The following is a 16,912-nucleotide window of genomic DNA, read 5'->3' on the forward strand; positions in this document are numbered from 1 at the left end:
GCAGCTCTTAGTAGAGCTTGTCAGGTATTGTTTCTCATATCTGTTGTGTAGTTTTATTGTGAAGGGAAGTGGCGCGGTTGTTGTTGCCGGGAGGAAGGGTTGTTGACTTTATTTACGTACCCAGTATAGACGCCCTTATCTCGGTTACAGTAACTTTGGCAGGGTATTATTTTTATTTATGTTCATGTTTGTAATTTATGATCCAAACTTTCTCACAGGAGTTTAGTGAGTTGAGGGAGTTAAACTGTACTTTAATTTAGTTACACACTTGCTACAAGTGGTAAAGGTTTCTAAAAACCTTTACTTGTAGTTGGTTACTTGTGTCTTATGTGACCTTGTTATTTGGAGGTAAAACATGTTTTGAAAATAAAGAAAGACATTCAAAAATTCAGCTTGCATGATTTTCATTCTGTACAAACTTTTATCATCTCAGAAACTTTTTTTAAAAAACATATATCGATATCGGTAAATATCGGTTATCGGCCATAGCAGCAATATTAATATCGGATATCGGTATCGGTGGAAATAGTCATATTGGTGCATCCCTAATTTTAAGCCATAATTGAAACTACTTTTAACTCCAATATCAAAATGACACGTGACCTGTTCTCCACAAATAAGCAGCAGGTAGTGGGAGTGTGTGTTTGTGTATATCAAGGTGCAGAGGCTCCTCTGTAACCTCCGTACCGCGAGTGAACGTGTTTTCATGAGAGCAAACACTTCACATCCATCAACCTTGTTTTCCTTGTTGCTGCAGCTGAAGGAGACGGACAGATGCATTTGTGGCACAAGTGAAGAAAACAGTGTGTTTTGAGTTATGTGCGCTGCGGTGGCTCCCAGCCTTTTCCCCCTGGGAAGAGGACCTCTCCTCCTCTCCTCTAACCTCTGCCTGCTCCTAATCCATCGCTCCACTGGGAACAGTGATGCGAGGCGTCTGACGCGAGCCTTTCCCTCAGCACTGAGCAGGACTTAAAAGGACACAACTCCCCGTGTGTGTGCTCTGTTTCGGTCCTGACTCCACCATAGCCACAGAGGGAAGGTTCCCACTGGGGGGACTGAGCACTGGAAGTATATCTGTCTGTGGAGTCAGGGTGGGATGGGTGGGATCTGCTCCAATGGCTCACATGGGAGACATGCCAATGAATCCACTAATTGTACCTCTAATTCTCATCGTCAGGGTTGGGTGTGATGCGAAAGAAAATGAGTGGAAACAAGACATTGGCTGTGGAGTTGGTAAACAAACATTTTTACGGGGAGTAAAAACATTTTTTTATATAAATATCATGTGGCTGTTTTTGAAGTCTTTTATAAATGGGAACCAATTACGTAGAAAGAATTTCTTCACTAAAACTGATGGGAAATGTGTCGAAGGCGCTATTTAAAGTTGCCGATGGGTTACATTGTCATGAGAAATATCTTTCCCTCTGCCTTGAGACTTTTCGAGGCATCAAAGATGAGTCAGAAACATTTTTTCCCTTCGCTCCGGCTCTCAAGTGCCATGGAAACTGCCACAAATATTTATGCCGGACAAACATCAGTGCACCAAGGTACTCTTTGCTCCGGTGCAGGAGCCAGCGCCACAAAAGGAGATGACGCTTTGTCATACTGGTGCAACCCGAATTTACACCCCTTGGCCCAGGACCTCGAATGAACACAACGGCAACAGGAGCAGAAGCTGGGAAAAAAGCCAGCTTTGTCCTTGTCCTCCACTCACCTACCTGCGAAAAACGTCTCAAACGGCGCTCACCCAACCCCCACATCTCTTTTTACACATGCTTCTGCACACACTCACACAAACCACTCTACAAATCGCTGTTGCCTGCTGCCACACGGAGCCGTGGCCTTCGTCTGCCATCAAGACTACTTTTGCTTTCAAAACGTCGAGAATCAGACCAGTGTGTATATGGAGAGCCCCCTCGAGGGCCTCAGTTCACAATTCACTGTACTGCCTTTTTAGAAATTGGAACAAATAAACAAAAAACAAGTTCTCCGGTTTCAGCCTCTTACATGCGAATAATTTCCTTTGCTTCTCTATGACTGCAAATCCATAATCAATATTGTTTTTTTGCATTTTGTGGCTGAAACAAGTCGTCGATTTGTCAAAGAAACAAAAGACAGGTTTGTCAATAGTCTAATAAATATTAGCTGCAGCCCTCTCAGATGTAGAAAGCACTCGGAGAGCTCAAACTTCCGTCAAGGCCACACAGTTTCTCACAGTGTCGATATAATCAAATGTCTGTCAGTTGACATTTGCCCAGGTCACATCCAAAATCTAATCATTTCTTAGAAGGTTTAATCAAAATATGTCCATTTCTTTTTGAGTCGACACACACAAAAAATAAAGACAACATAGCCAAACAAATAGAATAACAAGTCAAATATGGCCTTACCATCTAGATCCTCTGGCCTGGTGAGGTCAATAACTCGGTGGCCAATCTTCCCTTCCTCACCCAGCTTTCCGAGGTGGTGGCCACTGTTCTCAAAGTGCGCCCTCTCCTACAGAGGAAATACACACAGTCAGGTACAGGGACAAACAGGTACATCCATGGTTTTACAGTGAAAAGAATTGTAAAAAAAATAACCCATCAGGATTCCTAAATTTTGAAAGGAAAAAACGTGTCTTTGATAAATGGAGGTTTCTTTTGAAGAGCTGCTCTTTTGACATGAGCTAGATGTAGCTTTTTCCTCTCTCATCTCTCTATTCAGCGGTGGCTATAATGGATGACAGGAGGCAGAGAGACAGTGAGGGCCAGGGGTGCTGTAAATAGATTTACAGAAGGATACTTTGTGATCCCGAGCACACAATGGGGCCGTGGCCCTCTTTGCAGTGCTCAGATTTTCCTCTGTAATCTTCTCCTTACATCCTCCCTTGCAGTCTGCAGCGCCCAGAGCTCAGCGCCCATCATTTATTCAGAGTTCATGCTTTGGAGAACACACCGTGTTTTCCCGTTTGTCATGTCGCTTTGTGCTCAGATTAAACTTGGCATCATGTCGTACTTGACGCACAATGAAACCCAGTCATTCAGCGCTCTGTGACAATATTAAATGTCATGTCCGTGTGCATTTACAGAATAAAATAACAGCTTTCGGGGGGCCTCTGAATAGTTGCTGCACATTACACTTAATGTATTATGCAAGGGGAGAGTGCTGACTGCTGCTGGCTCCATTGTTGAATGACCTACTTCCTCGGTGAATACACGGGGCATTAGCAAAGGGCTGTCTTCCTCTTTAAAGACTCAACCAGGAGACGGACACTTTGACGCTGCATGATACAAATAATCTCCCCTCTTTGCCTGGATGACACTAAAAGCAGGCATGTTGCCACCATTCAGGGGGAGAAAAAAAAGCATTTGTTTTACTCCGAGGGTGAGCATTCAGTCTCTGCCAAAGATAAACTCTGCGCGCTGACCTCTGCCCTTTTGTCTTTTCTGCACACGCCTATCACATGTAGTCTGAGCAGAGACTCAGGTGCTAACAGCTCCCTCGCCACGCACGCAGACACCAACACACATGAATCTTTTAGCCCTTTCTCTGCAGCGCGTCGGACAGTCGCGTTGCTTTTTCACTTTCCTCCCACAGGGAAGTTTTCCTCCTGCGAGCTGACAGGAGAAGGCGCTGAAATATTTAGCAGACCTAACCATTGTGAGTTGAAATATTTATTTTTTACAGCTGCTTTTTTGATTTATTTTGATGTTTCCCCCCGACACGTCGAATTACATCGGCAACTTTTCACGCCAGTAATCGCAGCGTGAAAAGGAAAGAAGAAGAAAAAAAATCAAGTTTGTCATTTTTAATTTGCTTTTGTCTAACCTCATCTTCAGTGGGGGGTTAAAAAGATGACAAGATGACGGATGGAGACAGTTGAAGTCCATTTGAGTCCTTTCACAGTATTTTGATTTTCCTCATGCTTTTATTTATTCCAGAACTATTCCTCAAAAGAAAAGATTGCAAGAGAGACAGAGAGAGCACTGCAATTTACCATCATATTTGGAGTACTAGTCATTATTTATAGCCAGCTGAGTGATTCTGATATACAATTAACCACTACCTGCTTATGGCCTGTGATTAGAGCCTGTCGCTCTGACGGCCCTTTGCTTACTTAAGTGTTTTCTAATTATGACACATGTGCCGGTTCCTGCTGGGAGAGGGGACGCTTTGTAAAGACAAGATGGAGTACAGATCCTTTCTTGGTGTCACATTCTGTGTAACGCAACACACACACAGAGCCGTATTTATCACCCAGCCACATTATTGCTCTTAATGAAAGGAGCCAGCAGCCCGACGACAAAGTGACTGATGTGCGATTAGCCGGGTGGGCAACGGTGCCGCTCCGGATTCGACTTGGACAGTCCACCAGGAAGACGCGGCGCTCGCGGGTTCTGTGTATCTGCAATAAAGTCATCATCTCGTCCCTCTTCCATGCTTTACTGGCCCCCTCTGATCAATCAAGTCCTTTTATAAGCTCATGATCATTAAGCATCACGTTGGGTTGAGAGGGAGAGAGAAGAGGGAGTCATCAGTCAATGGTTTTCATTAATAACTGGCTCACTGTTGAGCAACTTTCTCCATCGCACGCGTCACATGATTAGTGAACGCCGGCACACTCGACAGCTGCGACTGAATGAGGCTCTTGTTCAAGCATTCTTCGACGCGGCTTCACTTCATTTGCGATGAGAGCATTTCGCTTTATACGAGGCGGCGTTTGATCCACGATAATATAAAGGTGTGGGTACAGCTAAGTGTCCCTCCCTTCCTTGTGTTATCTATGCTAATTAATATCGGACTATCCGAGCAATATGGTGGCGCGAATTTTCATAAAATTTTATTTAGTGAGTTTAATATACTTATTGGTTCTAAGTGTGGTAATTTATATCTGCAAATTAGAATTATAGTTGGAATTATGGCCATAAATTATCCGTGCGGCATCGGGGTTTTGTTTTAGGGCTGGAAAATATTCAGTGAACTAATGCTGCTTTACTGCCCGTGCATCAAGTGCTGTGATAAATTAATGGCACTTTTATTATTTTATAGTGTCATTAAATTTTTACTGATCACTCTGACAAAGAGAAGTAGCAAAGGACGTGCAGTATTTAGGGAAGCTGGCCTTCCTGCCAGGAAAAGAGCAGTGTGTGTGTGTGAAGGGAGGGAGGGAGCCCATCAGTATATGGCTGATATAAAACGGTATTTATAATGTGCAGAGCACGAGAATGATAAAAGACACACGCAAAAAAAATGATGCTGCTAAAAGCTGAGGGGCGTCCGAACGAGCTGCTGCATAAACAAAGTGGAGCGCAAGGTTGACGCGGAGACGTAGAGATGAAGACACAGGAAACAAAAGATGTAACTGGACACATTATTTCTCCCCTGCTCTGACCACAACTGCTGGCAGGCGCGCGGTCCCTCCTCTTAAAATGACTTCAGCATGCAGCTCTCCACCCCACAACTAAAATTATAGCAGTGCAGTGCACTGAGAGCCGTAGTGGAAAACTGCCACCCACTATAATCTCATCTGCGCCGTCTGTGCGTGTGCGCGTGTGCGTGTGCACTTTTTGTCTTTTAAGTTTAGGTGCAGTTTAAGCCGCGAGTCCAGTGAAGATGTGACGCACTGACGGAGAGAAGGTAGATAGATAGTGGAGTCTGTGCAACTTCTTGGGCGAGGGAGCCTAAAAAGAGAGCCCTTGTCAGTGCTGTAAAAGGAGCTTTAATCTGGTCGGCCACAGAACATGTGCCGGAGGCCTGCTGCTCTGCCCACAGGGTGTATTCTGGGCAGAGGCGGGTGGCCAACGGGCCCTGTGTATTGTGCCTACTCCTGCTCTGTATTTAGGCAACAGACTACCAATCCTGACGCTCCTTCACGCTCCCCTTTGTAAATAGCTCCAGGCTATAGGCAGAGCCATACGGCCTGAGATTGTTCAGATACAGATGAAAGGGGGAAACACACACACTTGATAGTAAGGTAGACCGCGGCGCACATCGGCGCGCAGTTGTTTTGGAGTCGGCTCAGTTCACGGGGTGTCAGTTTGTCTAAATGATTTTAGAGTTTTCGTTTAAACATCATTAGGAATATCATAAAAAAAAAAAAATCAATGCAGAACTTCTCGCACTCAAGGGACTGAGAGAAAAAGCACATTTGCAACCGTTGCTCTAATGAGAGAGTTCGGCCAAGGTGAAGGTGACGCGACGCTTAACTGTAGCAGACAGTAGTCATGTGACTTCTCTTAATCAGGTCCCGTTAATTATTAACCACGTTACTCTCTCGCTCATCGTTACCGATATAAATCGTCATGTCGACGATTCAATTCTGCTCACTGCGTCCTCAGTCAATGCAAGCAGCCAGATAAATAAGCCCGCCATGTTTGGTCGTAGTTATTTAAAGAAAAACATTTTTCAGGCAGCTGACAGACATGACATATTGTAGTTGTTTGCCAACTGAAAATAATATAATAGTCTGCTTATTTCTTTTGGCCGTGTACGTATGTATCGACAGCAAATTACATGTTTAGCCTTTTTTTTTTTCTTTTTTTTTGAAATCTGACAACAGTAAGTGCCGTAATTTCTGAGATTCTTAACTTCTGCTGAGATCTCGTCCGCGTGGAAAGTACTGTATATGATCGCATGTGTTTAAAATGATTTAACGATCGGAACCTTTAACAGCTGCTGCTGCAGCGCCCCGAAAAAGCAGCCACTTACAGTATGTTTGATAATGTGCTGAAGCGGCTCTGGTTATATCACACACCTGGTATGTGGCGAGTCGAAGCCGGTGGCTCTCTGACCACAATATAGGTCTTTGTGTATCGAGTGTCAATCATCGCTGTGGTCTGCAGCCTTCAGAGTCTTCTCTCTGAGGGGCTCACTCTAAGTCCCTCAACAATCTGTCCCGGCCACGGCGGAGACAAAGACGGCACTTTTACATGGCTGCAGCTCCTCACAGCTCAGTGCCTCATCTGTTTTGTGTTTTTATTGTAACCAGTTGCAATGTTATTTATAAGTCTGCAGCTTTCCAGTAGTTTTTGCTAGTTTTGAACCATTTAAATGTTAAGTACATCCAGCCATGTGGTAAACCCACAGTTCCTTTCATTCGGGCTGTTGCTCTCTTTTTTACCCTGTGCTCCCCCCCCCCCCCCCCCCCCTTTTTGCTAAGCCTAATGCAGGCAGCAGCAGAATCAACAGTAGCAGCCACAAAAGGCTGGCATCTGCTCTATAGTAGTCATCCTTAACATCACACGGAGCAGAAATGGCCACCCATTCCAGTTCTGTTTGTACTGCCAGGCCATCACTTCATTTGTTTAAAACAGAGCAGAGAAAAGGCCTTTAATTAAATTAAGAAGCTCAAACTCTGTGTGATCTAATCCCACTCAAATGTTATTTTCTTGAGCATTTTATGTTATTAACAATCATAACTCCTCACTCACTGGTCTCCAGTTGCTTTTGTTGCCGTTGTTTACGTCTCGCAGAAAGCGTAATCTTTGGCATTTTGGATGCAATGATGTGATTTAAAGTCGGTCCTCAAGCATCCAGCGTGTATGTGATGCTCGAGCATTCAAGCATGTCTTGTATAAACCTGGCATAATACATGTTTTTCACAGCAGTGACATTAATTAGGGTTCCTCTCCAAGATTAAGAGAGCCAGCTCGGGGTCCTGCTCTTGTTCCAGTGTAAGGGGGAGGTCACTCTAAATTTGACACTTATTTTAACACTAACATTTACACTTTTTTCCTGCACTAAGACTAACTGGAGGTACTGGATCTCAACATAAAGATGTCTTAACTGTCGTCACTCTGAGGTGCTGAGAACATCCAGCGTGGTATAAAACCATTCCAGTCCTGTAGCACATTTAAGGTTTTTTTTTTCTCTTTATGTTTGTCTCTGCGCTGCTAAAATCATCTGTTGACCTCATGTACATTTACGGGTTTCCAGTCCTCAATGATCCAGAACTGTACTCTGGTTCCTCGGGGAGGGGGGGGGGGTGTGAAGTTGAGCTGAAATCTCCGGCCTTATCTAACACTCCAGGTTGCAAACAGCAGGATATTAGAAACTGCAGCATTACCCAAACCCCTTTCACACACGGACAAAACCTCAAGACTTGTTGGACACAGGAGCCATTATATTCCAACTGCAACAATACCGCAGTCTATAAATGGTCCTTTGTGGCCTATTCTTTTCCCCCCCCCCGCTCTTTGTCGCATGTGCCTTGTGGTGAGCATGGCATCACAGGTCTACACAACTGAGGCCAGAGGCTTTTCTGAGCAACTGTGCTGGGGCCAGAAATTCACCATGTATAATGACAAGTGTGGAAAATAATGGAGCTGCCACCACCAAATGACCCTCGCAAGATGCTGCCTTGATGTCTTTCTGGGGAAGAGCAACATACCTGACCTGGAAACACACACACACACACATATATTATAAAGAATCATACATTATTTTTATTCGTTTGGCAAACGTGAACAATTGGACAAAGCATTAATGTAAGCAATCTTCACAATGGCACTTGCTGGCTACAGCCAGTGTCTGGGAGTAGAGCATAATCTAATTTGGATGGGCAAACCCTTGTATGCCAAGGATTTACATTGCAGCCAAAACGCCTTGGTTTGCAATTTCCAAGACAGCAGTCGAAAAGGAGCAGAAAATTGCTTCCAGGGCTGCGGACCAGACAAGATTATATTCAAAGTCTTTGTGAGGGCTTTGCCTGAATGGGGCCCTGGCATCACATACACACATGTGTGCGCACACACACAAACACACACATGGGTTTGCGCTGCTATCCTTGCTGGGACTCTGCATTGAACAGCCTGACCAAAAACCTAATCCCTAACCTTAATCGAAACCAGTTCATGTCCAACCCCGTCCTTAACCTAACCAATCTAGGTGCTCGGAGATTAGGTTCTGCCTCATTAGGACCAGGTTTTGGTCTCTAAGAGGACTTCTGGTCTCTGACAAGGACAAAAGGTCCCAAAGAGGTAACAAAAATGTGCACACACATATACTTGCATATGTGCATAGACACACACACACACACACACACACACAGGGAACACTGTAACCACTATAACCAATAGGTTAGGAGGAGATTTTGTGGAGCCCCAGTGTGAGCTACATTTGAATATTTACGGGCTGAGCTCTGGGATATGGGAAATGGACAATTGCAGTCATCAATACTGAGGAGAGGAGGCATTGCGGGGGCAGAAAAGGGCAGTTCAATAGGTTAATACATTGGCCTTTCACCTTTTGATTCTAGTTAGGGACATGTCAGCAGAGAGAATATATTTGATCTCGCACAAGCTCAAAGGCATGAACCTGAAGGAACCTGAGGATCAGATCCGTACAGAAATCTGTCATATTGGACTTTATGGGTTCAAAAACAGGCTAATATAGTGTATATTTGTCTTTTGTCCCAAATGAAATAAGACTTTTTAATAGCGTTTCCTCGCCAGCCACACTGAACACTGGCTTTGAGTTTGTAACATGGAGTGAAATGGATTCTCTGTGCGTTTGTGCAAGAGAAAACAATTACATTAGCCGCATGTATTGTCTGTCTTTATATTATTTTTATGTGCATTTTTTATTTTACAACTTGCTTTTAGGCTGCTTTTACTGAATTTTTGAAAATGCCTGTTAAAATTCGCAGTTTTATATAAGCCGTGCTCACGATGGACACATGGGACGAGTTATCTTTACCTGTGGCGCTAAAAAAATCAGTTAGTTAAAGCTACGGGAAACAATTCACCGTGTTTGACTGTCGGCTGCATTCAAGGTAAAAGCTTTCACTGGGTGAGGAGGAGACTGTAAATAATGGAACAAAGTAATTGCCCTTCTGCAGACAATAATATCTTTGGATAAATATTTCAGAAAGGTAAATTGCGGAAGAGTTGCAAAAGGTTTTATTGTACGGATGGATACGGGAAAAACAGACAAATAAAGGAGGAAAAACATGTGCTCCCGTAAAGCATGAATATTTCACATGTCCTCAGGTTAAAGGCGTGTGTACTGTTAAACACAGAGTCTAATCTACATTGTGTTCTCCTGGGTCAACGGCCATGCAGGGAGGGAGGGAGGGAGGGAGGAAGGGAGGGAAGGAGAAAACCAGAGCCTGAGTGATAAAGGTGAGGGAGGAATGCATTGTACTGTTCAGACACACTTTGTATGAAAAGATGAATTGATCCATCTGTACGCAGCACTTAGACCCACTCCTCTACCCGGTCATTACAGTGGGATAAATCAATATTTAATATCCCCCTCTAACAGCCACAGTGGATGATCTTAACCTCTCCTTAATCCCATTTATGTTACCTTTCCAGAATCTTCTTCATGTAAGCTCTCACTATGATAAACTTCCAAACAAGAGACTGGGAGGGGAGCTATTAAAGACCACACAATATTTATGTCAGGTGAGGCACCTTCTTGAAATATTAATATTCTGAAACTGACCAAAGTGAAAGCTTTTATCTGGGCCGCTCAAACCCTTCTAGTCCGTTGGCTTGTATCAGCAAAAGACTCTCTCTCCTTCGCGCTCATTTCACCCCCCCCCCGATGAATTACAGCCTGCTGTTCTTTATTGCAGCCAAAGGATGAAGATGATGGGGGCAATTCTTTTAGCTGACTTGATAAAGTGCGCCTCTAATTTCACACCGGCCTAATAGGGGCCGGTGTCAGCGGATGTACGGGGTGACACTAGCTCACGGTGATTTGCATGAGTGTGGAGCGTCGGCCTGTTGTCGTTCAGCGAAAAACAGAAGCATTACCTGAGGTGATGCTTTCAATTAAAGAGATTAGTCGCATATTAGAAGGTGTTTCCACTGACTTCACCATTGTAGTGCGGTATAAGCAGTATTGTGTCATTCCATGCTGCGTTTGATCGTAACGTACTGTACCACATTGTATCGTACTGTATCGTAGTAAAGGGTAAGAGCTGTGTGTGTCCTCTCTGTGGGCTGCACTCATTTATCTGCTTCACTGCAGCGAGAGCGTAGTTGACGGCCACCTGCATCGACACTGATCTCTTCCAAACACCAAATTAGGGGGGGGGAGTCAAAATAGATATTCATTGACTTTTTTACATATACATTGACCTACTTGAGGCTGTTGGTTGAAAGTGTCAGGTGCTGAAATATTAATGAGCACCGCTCCCAGTTCCTGCCTGCTCCTCGCAGCCAACTGGCACCGTGGCACCAAGCTGAAGAGACGAGGACAGCTTTTTTCTCTCCTTGATTGACTCATCGATTGAAGATATTTTTAAAGGGAATCCCTGGGAGTGTGTACTCCTGGTACAAAGCAGCCCAATCCCGCGTCAGGGGACGGAGAGGGGCTGCGAGTCTGCTTTAATTGGGCAGAGACTTCAGAGCTTTTTTGCTTAACCCGCACCGGGCACTGCCATGGCCTGTCACGGCCCTCACACCGACATCAACGACGCCGAGCCCTCGGAAACACACACTCGCACAAACTTACCCGTATTAATTAAAGTAAACAGATATGTACACACTGAACTTATGCCAGCGCTTATCAATACGACCACCCTGGACATGGATTAAAGAAAAAATGTCAGTCTTAAGAATGACTGCTGTGTTAAAAAACCACCATGTTCCACTTTCTTTACAGTTTCTTTCCTCCAGTACTCGCTGGGAGACCTGAGCACTCTTGGTGGTCAGTTCACGGTTGCAATGGTGCAGACCTGAATCGGGAATAGCACAGATACAACGTGTGCGACGGGCGTCCTAACCTTGTCAACTCTGCAGTTGTTGAGGCCCACTGAAGTGAGTGCGGAGAGCTTTGCCTCCATGCCCTGCTGGTGATGTTGCAGCTGCTCCCTCTGGATCTGCTCCCTCATTTTCCTCGCCTCCTGGATGGCCTTCATCACCGTGTCCTGGTCCCCAAACAGCGCGGTGGAGTTTAGGCTGGACAGAATATCTATGAACACAGGATTTTGGACGGAAAATGTGTCCGTTAGAACACGTAGTGTGGAGTGAAAGTAACCTCTTACGAAATCTCGAGTGCAATGTAAAATATGATGCCCTTTTTAGTTATGTGTAATGATTATTTTTCATCTTTATGGTGGCAATTTTGGGACATTCAGCATGAGGTATTGATACTTTTTAAAAGTAAAAATGGGCTATTATTCAAGTTCTTGACTTCATTCATTATTATTGTTTAGTTATTTACACTGAAGCTGCTTAAAAACAATATTCAACTTGATTTAAAATGACTTATCTTGAAGTAACCTGGAAGTGTTTGCTTGCTTGACAGCAGGCAGCAGACACATCAGCGTGTTTTTGAATCGAATCAACGTTTGTGTGGCGCGCGCTCGGGAACTTACCGAGGGACGAGCCCCGTCCCAGTCCTCCCAGTGGACTCGGGATTCCGCCCTTGATCAGAAGACTGTTTGGGCTGTTTTTACTGCCGGGAAACAGGTTTTGTGTCGGGGATGTGGGAGACTTGACCATGTCTGCCGTCTTTGGCCGAGCAGACAGGTTGAGCGGCTGTGTTCCTTCCTCCTGTGAAGGCAGAGATAGCAGTGTGAGGAAAGACAGATGTGAATAGGTGGCCCACGCCTCTCCTCTTACAGAGAGCTACAGATTCCCCGACAGCATGTTCTCCTCTGTTCCTGCTTAATTATACGATCCCTACCCTGTCCCACAACTCCTTGCTGATCCTGCAATCTATTTACCTCCTCTTCTCCTCTCTCCTCTCCTCTGTGCCACTGCAAGGTTCCTCGCAGTTGCCCGGCGCCTTTGTTCACACTAATTAAAGCAGATTCTGTCTCTCTGTACGTCTTCATCTGTTCTCCCTCTCCTCCTCTGTGCGCTGTGTCTGCACTCTGGTTGGAAGAATAAATAATGACCAGATAACGGCAGTGCCAGTGATCAAAGACAGCTGTTCCATTCATCAGTTGTCGACTTACATTATCTACTTCATTAGCTTGTTTTCTAATTCCATTCCTCATTTGTGAATACTTGCTCTTATCATACGCTTTGATATGCCATTCCTAAAAGAAATATGAGAAATCACACTCGACTATAGTTCTCTATTCTATTCTGTACTTGGATATTTGCTGGTTGTGGCCTTTTAGAACAATTATTATATAATATTATCGGTAATAGTTGCCAGTTGTAAAATCACACTCATTATGTCACATATTACAATTTAATTAATTCAATTAGCCCTATTAAGAGACACACAAATCAATACATCTGTTTAAATACAATAAATGCCGGTTTATTTTGAATAGAAACATTTGCATCCCAGTGCAAATTGTGCATGTGTGTGTGTGTGTGTGAACAGCAGTCCTTTCAATCAGATTAGGGCTCATGCTGTCGTTAACAGTATTTTTCAAAGCCCAAGTGTCTCCTTGTCCAAACATATGGCTCAAGCATACACTGCCCCAAGGCCTTGTTATTGCTGTGCCAATAACAGTTTGTCATGCAGTGAAGCTGAAAGCAGACAAACAAAACTTAAGGCAATCTGATTCCGCTGGACTGTGCACACATATGGGATGATGCCAGTGTGTGTGTGTGTGTGTGTGTGTGTGTGTGTGTTTGCGTTATGATTCGTTACACTGAAAACTCTGTAATATTTTTGCCATTTACTGTAATAATATTTAACAGGAAAGTGATGCTGTGTTAATGTTGGCCTAATCTGTGAGTGTGAGGGGAAACAACGGCAGGCATTTGGAGATGAATTGATAAACGGAGAATTGTACTCAAGTGATGAAATAAGCGTCGAGTGAATTTGAGGGCAATGTGTATCCTTTAAGGTAAGCGGCCTGTGCGTGTGCGTGTGTGTGTGTGTGTGTTACATTTCCACAGGATGATTTATCGTTTATTTCCATTGTGATATTATTAAGCTAAACTACTCCAAATGGTGTGCATGTTTCTGATTATGGCCTTAGTGAGTGGGGATGATGTATATATGGCCTCTCCCTCTGCATGGAGGTCTAGTGGAATTCTGCCACACAGCAGCAGCAGCAGCAGCAGCAGCAGCAGGAAAGACACATCCTGCATTTGGTTTGTTTAAAATACATATAAAAAAAAGAGACATCAGTCAGATGTTTGATTAATTTCTGTCTGCGTTTGTATCCCACTATTGTAACTGTTTAAATAAATTTAAACAAAAAAAACACACACACACAATAATAACTTTTCATTGTGAGGAAAAATTAGAAACCATGTGTTCCACAAATTACTGGCTTGGAGCAGCCGTCGCCATAGCAACCACGTCCACAAAGTTCTGGTTAAGAGAGAGGGGGCCTTGTTAAAGCGCCACAGATTGATGGCCTGTTAGGAGTTCTGCTCTGCACCGGGCCAAGTGACGCAGTGAACAACATAGATTCTACTTTCTTCAGGCTCGGCTGGGTCAAGTGCCACTTCAGGCCTGCACTGTCGGGTGGGCAGGTTGAGGGAACACGAGGGTTCTGTACCTTGACTTGAGTGATGGGGCTGGAGGAACTCTTGTCGTTCTTCAGCAAGGAGGGGGAAATGGGCCCACTGGCATTGATGGACTGGGGGAGCGGAGGCATCTTGGATCCAGGAGAGACCTGCATGCTGGCAAGCTGGGCCGCATACAGTTGCTGTAAAGAGGGGAAGAAAAGGCGTTAACATCCAAATCCAGCAAACATTCAGAGTTTTATATTCTGTCTTTTCCTCTCCTCTCTCAGAACTCTGCGTCTGCCTTCATCCCGCCGCTCTCTCACTCTCTCTTTTACGTCTTTCCTCTCTTTCCATACGGCTGGCAAAGAACCCCCATCAAAGGTCTTAACTGTATTTCAAAGGCTGAACCCAGAGAGAGAGAGAGACAGCAGTCTTAAAAACCACACAGAGATGGCTTTCATTCAAAATACTTGGAGCCCCTATTTTCCACTCATCACAGAGGAAAAGTTTGCTGACTGGATGCAAGTGTGTTAGCAAAGATCTCTCATTTCTCTCCATCGACACAGCTTCCTGTTGAAGTTCCTAGCCTGTGATTTGTCTCCGCGCTGCCACGTGAGACCGGCCCATTCGGCACAGCTAGAAACCTAACCTCAGTTGGACCGCCATCACAGAATATTTCTAACACAAGCATTATTAAGGCTTAGAAAACCTGCACAAAGAACACTGATGTAATCACCGTTATTTTCCTTGGCGTTAAATCAGTAAGATGTCCGACAGTCGGCGACATGACCACACAAGTGACTGGCGAGGCGCTCGGCAGCAGTCATGCCGGTAACAGGGCTGAACTCTGAGAGTTCCATTTAAATTGTCACCGTAGGCTGATTATGTGGCAGATACTACAAAGAGGGTTTAAAGATGTTGATATGAAGGTTTGGAAGTATTTTAAAAAAAAAAAATGATAATAATCTGGTGAGCCACAAATTGTCTTTTGGATGCGATTATTGAAATAGTAATAATAGTCTAATAGAATTATGTTGTATGTCTGTTTCATCTCATTAAATGCTGGAACAATGCCGGACTCTTTTGATTTAATGATTATTTGTGTGCTCTTTTCCCGCCGTCCATGCAGAGAGCAACACTCCGGCAACTGCTGAGACTTCTGTCCACCCCAGGTCTGCATTGATTGGCCACCAGGTAAGTGATGAAATTGGCTTTTGTCTCCTGCTGAAAATGGTAGGGGTCTGTCCAATAAGAGCTACTGTCTGAGAAAGAGTTTTTTACTTCATGTAGCCTTCGACCTCACTTCATCAAAGAGATTGCGCCCCTTAACTCCCCCACTGGCCCACTTACTTCAGACTAGGTAAACGTTATGGCTTGTTGTGCTTTTCAGTTCGATGGTTGCTGTCAAGGAGAGTCTAATTTCTTGTCCACTGGCCAATCAGCAAAGCCTTTCTCATTTCCTGGTTAGACGAGCCACATACAGCCTGCATTTGTGCGGACGGAAAAAAAGCCACCCAGCCTGCTGGCCTCACCTTCCGCGGTGTCGGTGCCGGGCTGGAGCCAGACAAAGCGCTTTATGTCCGCGCACATATCACCACATATAAACACACATGTGCTCCCGTAAGAAACTTTATCACTGCCATGTAAGCGGCGGTACAAAAGGGCCATTCTTCCACGGGACCTGGGGATAACAACGGCACATGGGCAAACGGAAATGACAGACTGATTATGTTCCCACAATGATAGCACGCGGGCCCCCCACCTCCCTCACAAGCAGCCTTTTGTCTCTGACAGGAACGGACACAGGGGTGGACCTAAATTCTATTTTCTCCTTAATGTCAGATAGATACTTCATTCCCCTCCTGTCTCTCTCCAGGCTACATGTGAGACGTAGAGCGACAGCGGCCGGGTCTGTCGGACAGATGTTTGCTAACAGGCTTGTCGCTCGGGCACGGCCCTGACCTTGAGTGGGAAGAACTTTATTGTATTGTGTGGGAAGAGAGCGTAATTAGAGTTTGCCTCAAATTAGGCACAGTCAGGATGCCCCTTTTCAGCACTGATTAGCGGGTCACTGCCATGGGGTTAGAAGCGGTGGCTCCCCTTGTAACCAGGAACAGTCTGACTCCAGGAGTCAAAGAACAATAAACACAATCAGAGGGAAAAGACGGATGAAAGGTGTGTTAACGCGCCCATCCACCGCTCAAGGACAAATGTGGAAAAGAGTGTGTTTTGTGGTTCGACACAGACTATAATAGTTTGACATTTCATGAAGAAAGACTTTAAAAATCTTACAAGAAGTTGTGAATAGAGCGGGGCAATGAGGTGTCAAAGGCTGAGGTGTATTACGCTCCCTGCCAAGGCTGCTCTCCCTAAGCAGAAGACATCTGCCCGCTTCCCTCTGCTCGCTCTTGTCTTTCTCGCGTCTAATAGCCTCTTCTTCACATCTACTTGCCAGGTGGGGGCAGCAAAAGGTTCATGGTAATGAGGGTCAAGCTGAAAGTCAATGCCCCAACTCTGGGGTATTGGAGGAGTAGGTGAAAGCCTGAGTGGAG

The 16,912-nt window shown here is 44.8% G+C and overlaps 1 protein-coding gene and 1 long non-coding RNA gene across 7 annotated transcripts in view; one reads left to right on the plus strand and one right to left on the minus strand.

The window, feature by feature from the left end:
• Positions 1 to 16,912, plus strand: part of LOC131459316 (uncharacterized) — a 233,381-nt gene that overhangs the window by 117,452 nt on the left and 99,017 nt on the right. Inside the window, exon 5 of the long non-coding RNA XR_009240235.1 lies at positions 15,490 to 15,554. This is a non-coding gene — a long non-coding RNA (uncharacterized LOC131459316). The remainder of the gene's footprint in view (positions 1 to 15,489; positions 15,555 to 16,912) is intronic.
• sox6 (SRY-box transcription factor 6) overlaps positions 1 to 16,912 on the minus strand; it is a 122,828-nt gene that overhangs the window by 9,058 nt on the left and 96,858 nt on the right. For all 6 annotated transcript variants that reach the window (XM_058629007.1, XM_058629006.1, XM_058629008.1 and 3 more), the window contains 4 exons: positions 14,411 to 14,560; positions 12,311 to 12,488; positions 11,717 to 11,904; positions 2,391 to 2,496 (listed from right to left, as the gene is read on the minus strand). In XM_058629007.1, coding sequence (XP_058484990.1) covers positions 2,391 to 2,496; positions 11,717 to 11,904; positions 12,311 to 12,488; positions 14,411 to 14,560 — 622 coding nt within the window. The remainder of the gene's footprint in view (positions 1 to 2,390; positions 2,497 to 11,716; positions 11,905 to 12,310; positions 12,489 to 14,410; positions 14,561 to 16,912) is intronic.

The sequence above is a fragment of the Solea solea genome, chromosome 5 (genome assembly GCF_958295425.1).
Source record: "Solea solea chromosome 5, fSolSol10.1, whole genome shotgun sequence".
Taxonomy (NCBI): Eukaryota; Metazoa; Chordata; class Actinopteri; order Pleuronectiformes; family Soleidae; genus Solea; species Solea solea.